The sequence below is a fragment of the Bos indicus genome, chromosome 17 (assembly GCF_029378745.1).
Source record: "Bos indicus isolate NIAB-ARS_2022 breed Sahiwal x Tharparkar chromosome 17, NIAB-ARS_B.indTharparkar_mat_pri_1.0, whole genome shotgun sequence".
NCBI classification, from domain to species: domain Eukaryota; kingdom Metazoa; phylum Chordata; class Mammalia; order Artiodactyla; family Bovidae; genus Bos; species Bos indicus.
Genome location: NC_091776.1, coordinates 41,920,230 through 41,938,386, shown reverse-complemented (window position 1 = coordinate 41,938,386; position 18,157 = coordinate 41,920,230). Strand labels below are relative to the sequence as shown.

At 36.5% G+C, this 18,157-nt stretch overlaps 1 protein-coding gene across 3 annotated transcripts in view; it reads left to right on the top strand.

Annotated features, from left to right (window-relative positions):
• The window catches only part of GRIA2 (glutamate ionotropic receptor AMPA type subunit 2), a 183,437-nt gene that overhangs the window by 106,993 nt on the left and 58,287 nt on the right, over nucleotides 1-18,157 (top strand). For all 3 annotated transcript variants that reach the window (XM_019978106.2, XM_070769206.1, XM_019978105.2), the window contains exons 5-6: nucleotides 4,963-5,016; nucleotides 9,854-10,015. In XM_019978106.2, coding sequence (XP_019833665.1) covers nucleotides 4,963-5,016; nucleotides 9,854-10,015 — 216 coding nt within the window. The remainder of the gene's footprint in view (nucleotides 1-4,962; nucleotides 5,017-9,853; nucleotides 10,016-18,157) is intronic.

The window sequence follows — 18,157 nt, the reverse complement described above, 5'->3', positions numbered from 1 at the left end:
GCTTCAGTGAGCAATAACAGGGGGTCCCCAACAACGCAGACACATCACACTAATCATTACATATATTCAATACATGATTCCTGGCTCATGTTGTGTATGGTGATTGTTGTCCTAAACTTCAGTATTTTGAAATGGAAATTCAATTCAAAGGAAATCCAATTCCTTTGAACCTTTACAGATAAAGAAATAGACACATATTAAGTGAAAATAAGCCTGAGTCCTAAGGGAAAAGTAAGTAATATATGAATTCTTTGGCAAGACACAAAGGATCAAACATTTAGGGTAATACAATGTGGTGTGCTAAACCTGGATTTTGTCTGAGTGGGTTTAGGTCTTCAGAAAGAGTGGGTATTTATTTTTCCAAGAAGAAATTTTTTCCTCCTAGTAGGTAGGTTTTGTGTCACTTATGAAACTATTAATCTATGAAAATAAAATACATAGGAGAGATATACTTCATCCTTTCTGTTTGAGAAGTAAACTAGATGTATTAATTTGCAATATTTTAAAGAATAACATGATATCAGAGATATAGATGCTTTATCTGTGCTCTTCACACAATTTTTCTTTCAAAATTTAAGATCTTTCAGAATACGACAGCCATGTAGTGATATTCAAGGGATAGAAATAAAGTCATTTATGTTATACAGATAGGGGGATGACCAGGGGTGGTGGTGAAAAGCATCAGGATTTACTGACTGAAGTCTCCTCCACAGGGATCTGCTTCTTTTTCAACTGAAAATGTATACTTATATTTTCCTTAGAATAATGCTATATATAAATGAATATACATGAAATTATTCCTTGGAATAATATAGGATTGGAAATAAAATATGCAGTTTATTATGCATTTATTGTCTTTCTAGGCTTTGAAGAGAAAATTAGATTCATTAATCCATATAACACAAAGCATTTTGCAAATGCAAATGTTGATGAAACCTTAATTGATATAGAATAATACAAGGCCTAAGATATACAAAACAGATTTTTCATGAAATATTGAATAAGTGAAAAAAATTAGCTTGTTATGAGGAAGAACAAAATGTTGTATGCCAGAGAAGTGAACATATCAGTAGAAAAGTCCTAATCTTATCTCAGGATGTGAGACTGGGATTGTTTTTAACCTGAAGGCCTCTTGTTCAAATGTGACCTCAACAACTCATTTGAATTTCAGAAGAGATTCTCATTAAAACTGAATTTTAATAATAGTCATTAGTCTTTGGCTTTAAAAATTTATGTATTCATGACTCATCATAATACAGGTTGGTGAAAGCCTATAAGAAAATATTTTTTTCAAAACCAGAAGAGAGAAACTTTGAGAGCAACTGGGAATATAGAGAATGGATCTTCTTAAAATTTATTTTATTAAAGTATCAGATCAGATCAGATCAGTCGCTCAGTGGTGTCTGACTCTTTGCGACCCCATGAATCGCAGCATGCCAGGCCTCCCTGTCCATCACCAACTCCCAGAGTTCACTCAGACTCACGTCCATCGAGTCAGTGATGCCATCCAGCCATCTCATCCTCTGTCGTCCCCTTCTCCTCCTGCCCCCAATCCCTCCCAACATCAGAGTCTTTTCCAATGAGTCAACTCTTCACATGAGGTGGCCAAAGTACCGGAGTTTCAGCTTTAGCATCATTCCTTCCAAAGAAATCCCAGGGCTGATCTCCTTCAGAATACTTGATTTAAAATGTTAGTTAGTTTCTCTTATACAGCAAAGTGATTCAGTTATATATATATATATATCTATATCTGTCTATCTATCTATCTATATATATTGGAGAAGGTGATGGCACCCCACTCCAGCACTCTTGCCTGGTAAATCCCATGGACTGAGGAGCCTAGTGGGCTGCAGTCCATGGGGTCGCTAAGAGTCGGACACGACTGAGCAACTTCACTTTCACTTTTCACTTTCATGCATTGGAGAAGGAAATGGCAACCCACTCCAGTGTTCTTGCCTGGAGAATCCCAGGGACGGGGGAGCCTGGTGGGCTGCCGTCTATGGGGTTGCACAGAGTCGGACGTGACTGAAGTGACTTAGCAGCAGCAGCATACATATATATATATACATTCTTTCTCATATTCTTTTCCATGATGGTTTATCAAAGAATATTGAATAGAGTTCTCTGTGCTATACAATAGGACTTTGTTATTTATCCATTCTATATACAATAGTTTGAATTTGCTAATCCCCAAATCCCAGTCCTTCACTCTCCCACCTCTCCACCTTGGCAACCACAAATCGGTTCTCTATGTCTGTGAGTCCACTTCTGTTTCATAGGTAAGTTCCTTTGAATCATATTTTAGATCCCACATGTAAATAATATCATATGGTATTTGTCTTTGGCTTATTTCATTTAGTATGATAATCTCTAGATCCATCAGTGTTGCTGCAAATGACGTTCCTTCATGGAATAGAATGTTTTGAAACAAATAATACATGATTGTGATTAAATAAATGTCTATATGGACATCCATTAAAAATGTACACAGTATCTTGGGCTTATATTTTATTTGAATGTGCAGTGTGCATGTGTGCATTTATTGAGCACATTATATGTGTCTGGAATGAGGGATACAGAGAAAGGAAAGAAAGCCTAGACTGCACCTCATGAATTCACTGTTTAGAGGAGAATGAAAGTGTTCACACATAATCAATGCTGCAGTATTGCGGGTTATAATGCAATGTGGTCTAAGAGCATGGAGGAGGAAGTATCTGTCTTAACAGGAGTTGGAAGATTTATGGAAGGTTCACACACGGGTACCACTTGGCTGGCTGGCTTGTGTTCAAGCCTTCATGTGTTTGTTCAATAAATTTCTCTCAGCATCTAATGTTTGCCAGACAGGCACTGCAGTAGATCCAAAAACATAATATTAAACAGACTGGCTTGCCCCATCAAGGTGAACAGTCATGATGTTTTATAGTCCAATAAATATGCAACTGTAATAATGCTGTATACTATTAAGGAACAGAACAGGATATTACGAGAAAAAGAGTTGAACACAAAAGTAATTTCAATTGAGAAATCATTGAAGGCCTTTGTTGAATAGTTTACTAGGCAAAATGTAGGTCTGTGGTACATATAAAGAAAAGGAAACACTATTAGCTTATTCCCTCTGTCAAGAGAATGGAGATGAGATAAAACTTTATATTCTTAATAGCTTAAATTAGTTAGAAATAGAATTAAACAATGTTAGTCTTGAGTACTTTATCGCTTAATAAAATCTTAGAAATACCTATTTCCAGTTGTGATTACGTGAGAAAAGGACTCAGACATCAAAAGCATTTAGAAATTAACAAACTTCCTGTTGTTAGTATAATACTAATGGCTCCATAAAACAGAAATATGATTGTATGACTGATACTAATTGTTAGGCAGAAGTAGGGCTAGATCATTTTCATATTTATTCTTTCTGTCAATGAACACACAAGTCAAGGACTTCTACTTCTGGCAGCACCATTTATACTGTGATTTTTCTTAATTCCCGGAAGGAAGACATGCATGATTGATACGGTAGGATGACCAGTAAGAACAGTCAATAGATGCCAGTAAGAAATATGAGACATGACCATCTGAATTCAGCTTATGTTAATTAAAGTGCATTTCATTTAGGAGGATATCTTTTCTTCAAAATCCTACCTTCAATACAAAGTGTTCTTTTTCTGGGAAAAGGCAATTTGGTTGTGTAACATAAAAATAAGTTACAAAATAATATAAGCCCAAACTCCCTTTCAAATAGCGACCACTTAGAAGCAAAGTCTGCCATATGGGGTGGTGGTGAAATATGGTGGAATGTTTCTAGGGTTTGGCCCTCCACTTGTTTTTTTGATGGGGTTCAATCCCTGGGTTGGGAAGGCCCCCTGGAGAAGGGGAAGGCTACTCACTCCAGTTTTCTAGCCTGGAGAATTCCATGGACTGTATAGTCCATGGAGTCGCAAAGACTCAGAGAAGACTGAGTGACTTTCACCTGCTTTTTGAGCACCTGACTTTGTCTGGGATGAGGGAGTGAATTCAGGAAGGGAATCTTGTAGGAGATAGCAATTTAGGCTGGGATTCACTGTGCCTCAAGAGACAAAGAACGTGGAGGTGGGGGAACTTTCCAAGCAGAGTAAATGGGATCTATGAAAGCCCTGAGGGTGATGGAAAGAAACCTTTTGTGCACAAAGAAACTGAAAGAAGACTCTAGTTAGAGAGGAAAAAGGTGGACCTGGATTTTGCTACATTTGAAGGATTTTGATCATTTTGCTAAAAGCAAAGAGAAGCCCCCAAATAGTTTAATAAGGAAATGAGCTAATGTTTTCCAATTTTTATTAGCATGTGATGCTTTCCATAGGTGTGACTATTTCCTTAAAAATAGAAATTACAGTGGAGTATCTAAGTACCACTCTACAGTATGGCTATTTCACCCATTTTTCTTTATAAGTGATTTAGATCAGTGAGGGGTCCAGTTGATTCAGTAATGTCCAGGATTGTTGTGAGCATTACCAACAATTGCTTGTTCCATTCGGTGTTTATCTCGCCATTGATTTTTGACTTGGATTTGTGGAGAAAAATTAGCTTCCCTGATATTTTGCTGCTTCAAACTGGAAATAACAATGTTCATTGTAACTAGGCTACAATTATTTCAAGAGTCTTAAGATTGGAATAGTATTTTACAGTCCTCTGTTAGAATTCTGTCGTATACTTCTTAATATTCTTTTAAAATTAATGTACTATAAAATACATATGTATTTTTTTTTTTAGTTGTTGGCTTCTTGAATGGTAAAATGTATAAAGTGCTGAAATGTATGGTTACTTTTTTCTGAGAGAAATAGTGTCTGAATTTGATAATCATGTTTTATCAAATATGACTCTTTGTAGATGATCAAGAAACATAGTAAATAATTTTTAAAAATTTTCTGAATCAAGTCATAAGTAATTGTGCATTTTCATTACTTACATTTGTTTTTTTATCTTTGTCAGGTTATTACCATTGGAAAACATGTTAAAGGGTACCATTACATCATTGCAAATCTGGTAGGTGAATTAATGATAGTTATTATTTTAATAGAGATGCCTATAAATTAAAAACAATCAATGGCCAGGATTTATCAATGGTATTTTTAAAAACATATTTTGATTACATTGGTCATTTAGAAGTGGTGATGTTTTTCTGACTTTGTTATTTTTTAGATTTACTTTCCACTTTATATTTCCTAATCACTTTCCAATTATTATAAATGATGTGAGAAATGATAGAACAATATTTGACAAGCTTATGCTTTGTGTTACAAGGCATATGCTTTGTGTTAACTGACGGAAAATTTTCAAAAAGATAAAATTTTATTGTCCAAGTTTCCTCTTGTTTCTGTCACTATAATTTATAAATGTTACCCTTTACCCATTTCTTTAAAGTTCTTTGTGTGTGTGTGTATATATATATATATATATATATACTGTAAATGCACATTTGTGAACCTGTGTCTTAGTGCAAAAGAAAACCTGGAAATATCTAGAATATTGATATGTTATACATTATTTATTTCTGATTTCCTACTTGCTATATAAGCAACACAACGAAAACTGAATTACTACAGTTGATCACTTTTTCTTTGAGATTCCTCTAAAATTAAGATTATACTGAAACACATGTATGTATTGCTCAGTTGTGTCTCTTTGCGACCCTATGGACTATAACTCACCAGGCTGCTCTGTCCATGGGATTTCTCAGGCAAGAATACAGGAGTGGGTTTCCATTTCCTCCTCCAGGGGATCTTCCCAACCCGAGGATTGGACCTGCATCTCCTGTGTTGGCAGGCGGATTCTTTACCACTGAATCACCTGAGAAGCCCCTGTATTGAAACATCCCAGTAGTTAATTGCATCTCCCTTTCTTCAGTATAATCAAAGTCAATTTAGAATTATCACTAGATATTTCCATTTTTCAAAGCAATTTTTAAATCAGCAATAAAATGAGCTCCAGTTTTTAGTGTTCCAAAGGTTTACAATCTTTATTAAATGTGACTCTGTGTAATTGAGGGCTGCCTCTCCCCAACCTGAGAAAAAACGCGATTAGAAGAGGGATAAAAGAAGAGAATGAGAATGTATTCTCCACAGCATTATAGAACTCTGAGGTTTCCTATTTATACAAATGAAGATCTGTGTCATGGCTTCTGGAATATTAGATTGTTATATCACAAGACATTACTTCTAGTAGTCATGGAGCGATTGAAAAAGCCCACAACTTTACAAGTGATAAATATTGTTTTCAGCATTGATAAAGAATATTAAACCCCAGACATACATGCTATTGGGAAAAACTGGTTGTTCAATATAAAATTTCTGTTTGGCAATGAAATAGCTACTCTAAAAATTCCTTGGAACAACTTACTTATAAGTTGGCTTATAGACCCTAAATGACTCCTGACTAGAGAAGCAAGAGTTAAAATAAATGCAGCTCTGTAATCAGTCTTTCCAGAACTGTTCTGTGCAAGGAACAGTCTGGACAGTCAGTCCCCATGTGAATTGTGCCATTTGATGAACAGCATAGAGCTACTCTGAAAGCTGTGATCTTTAAAAATGTCCAGATGGAGAAATTATATTGGAACATGGAGAAATAATGACAGAAGGAGGTCCATCAATTTGAGAGTTGATATGAAAAAGGAAATATGTGTTTGAATGACCAAAGTAAAAAGAGTCAAAAAGAAAAGCAACTTCTTGCTGCTGTCATGCTTCTAGGGAAAAGTCTACCTAGTATTTTATCTGAATTCAAGTGGTCTTTTTCCTTTTTTAAATACTTTGTATCCTCACCATATGGAACTTCTGGTGAATCAGTAGATTCAAAGAATCTGTAGACTGCTGCAGTTTCTGAGAATTTCTAGGGCACTTGAAAATTTCCCTGACATTTAAAATTGAAGAATGTCATCCAAACTTGAAGGGCGTTCATTTTCTAAACTCTTGATTGGACTTGCATGCTTTCTCTGCCCAGTGGCTAATGAGTGTAAGAGGAAGTGGTTGTAATAGATAGAAAACTCCTCAGATATTATTGTTGGCTCATTTCTTCAGGAATTGCTGAAAGCTTGATTAACCTCCCCAACAGGCTGTGGTTCAGTTCCTGATATGTCATTAAAAGGGATAAAGTGATAAAGAAGTTGTCACAGGGAATGCGATTTTCCTTTCTTCAGCCCTTCATATACAGATTAAAACCCTTGCCATCCACCCACTTGACTCTGTCTACAGTGAGGCTCACTCATCAACCAGCCCCACTTGGGCACATACAAATTTCAAGAATCATTTCAGCATCTTCCTCTTAGACTGCCAAGCATTACTAGGCATTTGAGAAAAATATTTGCCATGAAGGACACAGTACAAATAAATAAGTAAAGAGAAATAGGGCAGTCAGGAATCAGAATAATGCTTCAAATTTTAACAATATGTGCAGGGAAAGAGGAGAAAATGTTATCCATAAAGAAAAGAAAAGGATGCTAAAAAAAGGAACAAGAAAGAGCTCTGGGAAGCTCTGGGAAATTAACTTTTTTTTTTTTTTCTTTTCTAAAATCACATCCAAATTAGTAACTTGGAAGGTAAATTTGAGAAAATCTTTCAAATTATGTAGCAAAATGACAATATAATATAAAAATGGTGTATGTGGAGAAGACTGAGGGACTGAGATGTTTAATCTAAGAGTTACTTCTTAATAATAAACTTTGTAGGGACACAAATAGTGAAAAAAAAGGAGAAGGAAATTATCAAAGAAATGTTCAGAAAAATTCCTGGTATTGAATGACACACAACTGCCTATTGGGTACACACAATAATGAAAGACAAAAGGTTTCATATTTTAAACAAAATAGCATCATGAAATTTCAGAGATAAATAATAGATCTTAAATGTTTTGACAGGTGGGGGCCAGGGAGGAGTATGAAACAGGTCACATGCAAAAAAACGATTAGAAATAATGACATTGTAATTTTTAATAAAAAGCAAAAGTCTCTGGAACAATGCCTTCAGATTATGAGGATTTCAATTTAAAATTGAAATTTTCATCTGGGATGACCCAGAGGGATGGTACGGGGAGGGAGGAGGGAGGAGGGTTCAGGATGGGGAACACATGTATACCTGTGGCAGATTCATGTTGATATATGGCAAAACCAATACAATACTGTAAAGTTAAAAAATTAAATTAAATTAAATTAAATTTAAAAATTAAAAAAAAAAAATTGAAATGTTAAGTTTTGACCAGACAAAATACTGGTCAATTGTCAGAGCAAAATAAAGATATTTATAGGCATTTAGTGTCTCCAAAAATGTACCTCCATGCATCTCAGAGGACTTCTGCAGACAGTAGCAGAAGGAAAGGGTAAAACAGGAGAGAAAAGTGATACAGAGAATCTGCTCAGAAAAGTGGGGAGGGGCATTTCAGGGGAACGATGGCAGAGCAAATTGAAAGAGGAACCAATCAGGTTGCAACGTTAAGGAGGAAGGCTTCAGGACACAGGAAAAATAGATTACTTGCAATGTTTGAATATTTTATTTGAAAAAAGCTTTACTTGTATAAACATGAAATTTTTTTTGTGGAGCAACTGGAAAAAATTAAAGATAAATACAGAGAAAGTTCTAGTAATGAAAAAAATGCAGGTATCATTAACATTAGAAGGACATATTATTTAAGAAGGAAAATGAAATCCTAGCACATTGTTTGGCTTTACTCCAAATGACAGAATTTTAAATATGAAAAGAGTGAACATGAAAATGGGACAAGAGATAGATGCTTTGGTTATGAGACTTACGCATCTAGCACAAGTATAAACTCATAAGAAAACTTAGCATGGTTAAGTTAGAAAAAAAGAGCAAAAATGTTTCATGCAGAAATATGGAGGCAAATGCATGAAAAACAAAAATTACTGAAATTGATTGTTTTGAAGAGCTTAACTAACACGTGTGTGGGGCAGAACAGAAAATCTATGATTTTTGTTATATCTATATTTTCCTTTATTTGAATTATTTTGATAAAAAGAAAAACAAAAACATAATTCACTAACAAAATATAGATAATTATCCTCCACACAAATAATATTAAACTATATTTTTAATATCAGCAACAAAGAAAAGACTCTCTTACATTTTAGAGTCAAAATATTTTCACTTCTTTTGCACAATGATGTGGAATAGTATATAAAGTGAAAATATTTATAATAGTGACTTTTTAAAATTGTGATTTCATCATTCAGAGAATGTGCTCCCAAACTGAGGTACAATTTAAATCGGCACAGTATTTGAAGTCTGTGGAAACATCATTTGATAGTTTTTGTGGTGACTGAATTCATCCTAATAATACAGTAGAAGTGAATTTTTGAAAACTAAATACATTTTATAAAAACTAAGTTTCATGCTTAATTGTTCTCAAATAATGACAAACCATTTGGAACCTTTCCTTCTCTTTTAAAGGGTTTTATATTATCTGAGAGAATGAACAATTTGAATAGAAATAACCATCTCACAGTGTTGTAGCTCTTGAAGAACTGGCTTAATGTTTAAATATCTAGTGGTGCTCTGTTGTAGACATAATAAATAAAACCCCATTCTTCTCCTTAGATAAGGATAAATAAGACTCCATTTCAATAATCTGGAGAACTTTTATGTAAGTAGGACCAGTAGACAATCATTGATTAAGGACCACGATAACCAAGATGATGCTAAGTGCTGAAGAAGAATATTGGCTGATAAAATGCATGAAACATTTACTATAGGCTTTTTATATCTCTTTGGTATTCTTTTAAATTTGCAGAACCACAGTGTATAGAGTTATTTGGTAAATGTCAAAGTTCTATGTTGTTCTTAATAAAAAATATGGCATAAATGTGTTTTCTGCCCAGGGATTTACTGATGGGGACCTATTAAAAATTCAGTTTGGAGGAGCAAATGTCTCTGGATTTCAGATAGTGGACTATGATGATTCTCTGGTATCTAAGTTTATAGAAAGATGGTCAACACTGGAAGAAAAAGAATACCCTGGAGCACACACGACTACAATTAAGGTACACGTCTATCGGGATCTGCCGCCACCTCCATCTCCACCTCCACCTCCTTTCCCAGTTCCATCCCAACCTCCACCTCTACTTCTGTCTCCACCTCCACCTCCATCTCTGTCTCTGTCTCTGACTAACTTCTGGTGATTAGCTTGTTCTCTGGGATGTCTTATAAAGAAGAAAAAATTTGTTAGAATAATTAACAAAATAAATATAGTGCCTTATGCAATCAAAGAATCTTTGAATGCTCTGTGGGTCTGGGCACATTTAAGTCTTTACTTGTTTATTCAATGTATTGTATTGTGTGTACACATACAGGCCTATATTTACTTCCAAATATGAATATCTCTGCTGTTGATAGGAAGGTTTTTATTTTTCTTCCGTTGGTCACCTTATTGAGAGCAGAGATAAGAGTAAAACCTAAGGGAGAGTGCGTGGAAGAGTGAGTGGGCTGAGATCATGTTTACTTGCTTTATGAAACTAGAGTTATATGAAAATTAAAAGTTACAGAACATTGTCAAATGTGTAGTGATCTGTTTATCTCTGTGTTATAAAGCACATTGTGCAATAACAAATCAGGAACAGTGTTATTTCAGATGCCCTCACAGTTATGTTGACACAGCCTGGAGAATTTTAGTTGATGCTCTTGTTTTCTGCACAAATGGAAAAAAACAGACATAAATGTTTACCTTTAAATTTGTATCTGGCTGTGAGTCTGGTGCTAGATAAAAATTAGAAGCTCTGAAGTTTTCTACTTTGGGGTGTGCAAATGGATCCTTTTAATCATGTGAGAATTTGACACAGAATTAAAGTGTCCCATGGGACGTTAAAGAATAGCCCAGAACTAATTTTTCCTCAAAAGTAGGTGGCTTCTTGTTTCGTGACCTTGACTGAGATTCAGCACATATGCATTTATAACAGGGTTATGGTCTTGTGGGCATGTCTTCGTGCAATGGGGCTGCTGAGAGTCAGCATCAGTGGATCAGAGGACAGCCATCAGTGTCTGTCTCCACCTGCTCTCACCAGGGATCTGACTGTGGATCCCATCTGGTGGGATTGCAGGCTTCCCTGCACCCAGATATGGTGCCAATATAGTTCTCTGATGGAGCTTGCATATGGCACTCACCCTCAGATGGAGCTGACGTGTTCCTCTGAACACTCTGTTAGTCATCCTGTAGCTTCCCACAGCTGCCGGCTGTGAAAGGATGAAAGCAAAGAAGATGATTTTTTTCTCATGGAAGTCATATCATTATTAAAGTTCATGTGCCATACATCAAAGTTCAAGCAGATCTGGGGGATGAGAGATTGTTGGCAATGTGTTCTGCCAACAATATTTGGCAGAACAAATATTCTGCCAAAAATGTAGCCAAGATTGCCAAGATGTAGCACCAGATTTCACATCATTGGTGACCTTTCTTGCTGTAGTATTTCCTTCCATACTGGCTCCTTGATGGCTCCTTCTACCAAGTTTCACAGAGTTTGTGATGGCCTTTCCTTGTGGGGCACTCCAGAGAACACAGGCTCATAAATATAAAAACATAGGCTCTTCCATTTTTGGGGGGTTTTGTTCCACAGAAAAGCTTAAAGATAAAGTAATGTGTATCCCTTGAGGAAGAACCAAGACCCTGACCCAAGACTGCCCTGTTGTCTGTACATCCCTTCCTTTCATGATTAGCAACTGTTTGAACCTGCCCTTTGGAACTCAGGGAAGGCCATGATTCCAGATTAAAGGAATGAAGGTGCTTCACATACCCTGATCCTTATCAGAGACCCCACCTTTTAACCATTGCTATAAAACTCCTCATCAATTTCTCCCAGATTGGGACACAGTTTTTCAAGGCACGAGCTTGCTGTGTCCCCCTTTGCCTCACAAAGCAATAAAGCTGTTCTTTTCTACTTCATCCCCAAAAACAACAAAAACAAGTAGGCTCTGAGCCACTGTTTGAATCTAGGCTCAAAAATAAAACAACATTTACAAAGACTTATCAATATTTAGCATAGCTTTGGAAAACAATGGCCTTTGAATCTTGATAAAAAGTACTGAAAATCCATGCGGAGGATGTGCCTTTGGCTTGGAATTTGTCATAACATGGGCATGTATTGCTCATGTACTTGAGAGCTGGGAACTGAAGGTATTTTTAGAAAATGACCCTTGCCATTGCTAATCCACAGTCAATGGTGGATACAAACATGTCAATAAGCAAATATTATAGAATACAGAGCAATGCATGTAAAATATGGCAGCTCCTACACTTGATTAGGAGAGTATGGTAGGTAGGATAGTAAAGGAGGCTTTCCAGAGGTGGAAAAAAAGTGGAGGGGCATGCTTGGGAAGAAGAACCAGATTGATAAAATAGCATGAGCAATCCAGAGAATTTGGGAGGGATACAGTGCCAAGAGGTCAGGCTCTTCAGTTGTGGACAGATGTAAAAGAGTAATTCCAAGACAGGGCTTTTATCATTGCTTCTCTCATGATTTTTCTCATGGGCAAAAGAAAGGAACACAATCCAGATAGGGAACAATATACCATTTCCTAATATAAACAGGTGGCATCTATGATCTGTTCAAGGAAAGGGAGTGAAAGTAATTGCTAATGTTCTTTCTTTGCACATTTTCTTTTGGATCATTGACTGTACCAGATGCTTTGCCTGATCATTTAAATCATATTTTATTATATTACAATAAAAACTTATGCTATAGGCATGAAAACTTATAAAAATACAGTTCACTGCATCAAATTCTCTCCGTGGTTAGGCACTGGAAGTTACATAATTTATATTGAGTTGTGGGACTATTAAATTAATGATTATTTTAAAGTTTTAGTGTTCCTTGAAAGTTAATGCAGCTACTATAGTTTCCTAAGTAAAATCAATCTTATTCAGTCAATACAAGTAAAATCTTAAATTGTCAATATTCCACATATTTTAATAAGCACCAAATATTAATTATGAATGTTAAATTTCTTCATTCTTATATCCTGTACAAAAAAGTAACTCTAGAGTTGTGGCACTGAGATTTTAAATCTGATTCTCTTTCACTAATTTGCTAATGTTCAATGATAATTCATCAATTCAATACACATTTACTGAGTTTTTACTTTGCAAGTGGGCACTGTTACAGGTCTCAGAGAAGACAAACTTCTAGTCTTCATGGCATCAGTTGTCTTCAGGCTAGAAACCAGCAATGACCTTGTAACTTTGGAGGAAAATATCTTACTAATGTGTGGAGATCAACACACTCTAAAACTGATTTCTACCCCTGCTGCCTCTTCAGCCCCTGAAAAATTATTCCTGTAACAGTCTTCCACTGTCAGTTGATAGCAACCCTGTCTTCACAGTTGTCCTTTCAACCAAGGACTTGACTTCTCTCTCGCCCTGTCGCCTACAACCAATCCGTCAGCACATCCTTCTTATTCTGCACCCGCTTACATCCAGCCACCACGGCCTTGCTGCTGGGGATATTGCAGTGATTTCCCAGACTGGATTCCCTTGCTCTACATTTGTCCTTCTATCTTCCAGGCTTGTAGTCTTTTTAAAACTTAAATTGTATTATTCTGCTGACACTCTGTAACTCAGATTGGGACTTGAACCCTTGGCTTTTTAACTGAGATCTCACCTGGTCTCAGGACTTAATGAAGCTCAGGTTTTTGATGTCTCAGCTCAGAAAGAGTTCAGTGAGAGAGTGAGAGACAAAGTGATAGGTAAGAAGTGGATTTATTTAGCGAGAAACACACTCCACAGACAGAGTGTGGGCCATCTCAAAAGGTGAGGATGGTCCCAAGGTATGGGGTTGTCAGTTTTTATAGGGGCAGTTAATTTCATTGGCTAATGAGTGGGAGAAGTATTCTAGATATTTTGGGAGAAGGGGTGGGGATTTTCAGGAATTGGGCCACCACCAACTTCTTGATCTTTGATCATCACCTTGGAACTGTCATAGCCCCTGAGGTTATGTCACTTAGCTTCCTGATGTGTTACAGTGAGTGTATACTGAGGCTCAAGGTCTAGTGGAAGTTGACTCATCTACCATCTTGGATCCAGTTAGTTCTAATCATGTCATATCCTGGGGCTATGTTGTTCTTTCAAATGTTGTGCCTGCCCCTTCCCTCCTGTTTCACCACTGTTCTTCTCCAGGCCACTCGGTGGCCCTCTATGCCTTTGGAGGAAAAGCTAGATGCATCCCTTTGACTCATGTGGCTGTACATACCCTGCCTTCCTCTTCTGGGCTCTTCCCTTGCTCCCTCTGCTTCACCTATGGTGGCCTTTCTACCCATTCTTAAGCACAGGAGACCTACCCCCCTCAGCACTGAATCTTCCTTCTTCCGGACTGTCCTCCCCTTCACATCCACAAAGCTAAGCCTCCTGCCTTCTATGGTCTTTATTCAGATGCCATCTCCTCCAGAAAGCTAGCAACAGGCTCTCTATTTAAAACTGCAATCTCCCCACCCATCAGAGTGTGTCCCATGCCCTTTCCCTGCTCCAGTTTTTTCTGTTTAATACCTCCTGGTGCACTGTATTCATAAAGAATTTATTCATTACTTTGTTAAATGCCTGGCTCCTTCAGCTTGAAAGTAAGTGCCTTGGAGGCAGGGGTTTTTGGTTGGTGTTTGTTTGTCCCCTGATTTTGTTTGTTCCTAGCTCCTAGAAGTAGGCCTGGCACAGAGAAGCTCTTTAGCAAAAAGGCTTTCTGAATGAACAAAGGAAAGCACCCTTAAGAGGCTCTTATTCCCAGATCTGTAAGCAAAAAAGGCTTCCTTTTTTGAGGGAATCATATGGAATTTAAAACCTGAGGGAGAGATAAGTATTAGAAGAAGGAAGGGAACATGACTCCCCACAAAGTCCCCAGTGCAAGGAAAATATAAATATTTCTGTAAGGCTGGAAGTTGAACAGAGGAGTTTTGAGGGAATTCTGAGAAAGAATACCTTATAGACATATATGTGCCTTGTTGACCTCTAAGGAATTATTTGTCTTATTCTGAGGGTTTCTCAGGTGGTACTAGTGGTAAAGAATCTATCTGCCTAATGCAGGAGATATAAAAGACTCAAGTTTGATAGCTGGGTCAGGAAGATCTTCTGCAGGAGGGCATGGCAACCCACTCCAATATTCTTGCCTGAAGAATCCCCATGGACCAACCTGATGGGCAATGGTTTCACAGGGTCACAAAGAGTTGGACACAACTGAAGCGACTTAGCATGCATGAGAGCAGCCAGAATGCCCTAGAGGAGAATGATGGCTATAGGTTTGATACACAAAGATTATGGGCTGCCCTGGTGACAATAGATCTTGGTGACAGGAGCTTTTAAGAAGATTTCAGGAGCAATCCAGACAATACCTGGTAGTTGTCTGAATGGTGGCTGTGGCATGAGGAGGGAGGGAAATAAATGGATTTGTTACACTTGCCCGTTCTCTCCATTTCATTAGAAATAATAATTGCAAAAATCACAGCCCTACATTTGTAATATATGAATATAAATTCAGTTGAGAGGTATTTGTGGATTGAAAACAAGATTCAGAAAGACATTCTGCATCCTTCTATCTTATTAGCCCCAGAGCTCATGCCAGGATTTGCACAGAGTAGGCACATAATAGAGATTTGTAGAAATGAAGTGGGATGAAGTGAAAAATAAGTCAATATTTTGAATATATCAAGACAGGGGGAAAGGAAAAAATAGATAATTATCATTGCCATAAGATAGGGTTTAAATTTCTGTCCTGAGCATCTGTTGTGTTCCTTTACTCAGCTGTGGCAGAAAAGTAGTGTTATTTTGCTGGCTGAAATATAAAATTCTATAATAATCAGACCTGAACTATCATGGCACCTGGGTTTAAATGGGACAGTTGCAGTGAGCATTTTACCTTTAACAAAAAAATGTTGACAAAGAGACAGATGATTCAGATGATTTGACACTATCTTAAAACTAATTTGCTACATTTCTGTTTTGAGATAGATTTTTGGTGTTTTCAGGGTCTTCAGCGACTTGCAATATATAACCATCCATTGTACCTTGTCACGTGGACACTTTGGACCTAGTTTGAATTGTGTCTGTTGGGACCTGCAGGTGTTAAGGAATTCAACCATAATATAGGACTGACATTGTGTGTCACCTTAAATAATGGCTTTCCTCCAAGAGTCCCATTTTACTCAGAAAAAGACTTAAAACAGGAATTCAAACTTTCTTAATTGTGAGCCATATTGAAAAATAGTATAATCACTTTGAGTTCAGTGATTAGCATCATGCATTAAATGTGCTGTGGTGGCTTCATGAAAATGATTCTGCTCCTTGAATGTTTTAACTGACCAAACTCACTGCTGGCACGTTGTCATCCCCTACAATGAATATTAAAGTATTTTTGACATGCAACAAAAAAGTTGCTTGACAAGATTTATCTTTTATGTTTTGTGGTTTAGGTTTAAAAAGTGTTTTTATAACTGAAATAAACTCAAATTAAAAATATATTGATAAAATCACATATTTTATAAAAAGTAGTGGAAATGATATATTAAACTATGGAGATACACATATTATACCAAGAAAAATGAAAATGCATTATCACTGTTTGAATTATAATGCATGATATCTGGGTTCATCTCATGTCCACATTTTTTCATCTGCAAAGGGAAAAAATGTCCATGATTGCTGAGATTTCTCCCAAATTTAATACCATGATTATGTGATATGCAAATTTAGGCACTGAAACCCATATGCTAATATTTGTCATTTTTGCCAAATTTATGACCCTCAAATAACTCCTTCTTCTATCAAAGATTATAGTGACTTGTAGCTGGTCACCTCTGCTGAAATCAATTCTTAAATAACCCTGGAAAATATTGTTTTTATTGTTCAGACTACAAAAATAAGGAAATTTCACCTGTTAGAAGATTCCTAAGAAGTGAACAAAGTAAAATATCGGCCTCTAAGGAAAGTCTTTACCTACCGATGGGTGAATCAAAACCAGACAATGTGTTGATTTGAGTATGTTGTTTTCAATATATTCTTTTTAATTTCAAGAGTCTTTCTTCCCAGTGGATTAAAAACTTAATTTATTATTCAAAGAAAATGATAATAGAAAAGATGTTCATTTTGGTTTCTTGCCAATGGAGCTGTCTTTTCACTCTTGGAAATGTGATACATCTTGTGTGCTTATAAAGACATTGCGTATTTATTAGTTTTCTAATTAAGACTTAAGGATAAATTTAAAAAAACCTTTGACTGTGTGGATCACACAAACTGGAAAACTCTTAAAGAGATGGGAATACCAGACCACCTTACCTGCTTCCTGAGAAACCTGTATGCAGATCAAGAAGCAACATTTAGAACCGGACTTGGAACAATGCACTGGTTCAAAATTAGGGAAAAAGTGTGTCAAGGCTGTATATTGTCACTCTGATTATTTAACTTGTATACAGAATACATCATGCGAAATGCTGGGCTGGATGAAACACAAGCTGGAATCAAGATTGCTGGGAGAAACAGCAATAACCCCAGATATGCAGATGACACCACCCTTATGGCAGAAAGCAACTAAGAACTAAAGAGCCTCTTGATGATAGTGAAAGAGGAGAGGGAAAAAAAAGCTGGCTTAAAACTCAACAAAGAACTAAGGTCATGTAATCCGGTCCCATCATTTCATGGCAAATAGATGAGGAAACAATGGAAACAGTGAAAGACTTTTTTTCTTGGGCAAAATCACCGCAGATGTGACTGAAGCCATGAAATTAAAAGACGCTTGCTCCTTGGAAGAAAAGCTGTGACAAACCGAGACAAAGTGTTAAAAAGCAAAAACATCCACCTCATTAGAACTGATTCAAATGTATTCTTTTTAATGGCTGAGTAATACTCCATTGTGTATATGTACCACAGCTTTCTTATCCATTCATCTGCTGTGGCGGATTCATGTTGATGTATGGCAAAACCAATACAATATTGTAAAGTAATTAGCCTCTAATTAAAATAAATAAATTTAAATTAAACTTTTTTTTAAAAAAAAGCAAAAACATTAGTCATTATACCGACAAAGGTCTGTCTAGTCAAAGCTATGGTTTTTCTAGTAGTCATGCGTGGATGTAAGAGTTGGACCATAAAGAAGCCTGAGTGCTGAAGAATTGATGCTTTTGAACTGTGGTGTTGGAAAAGACTCTTGAGAGTCTCTTGG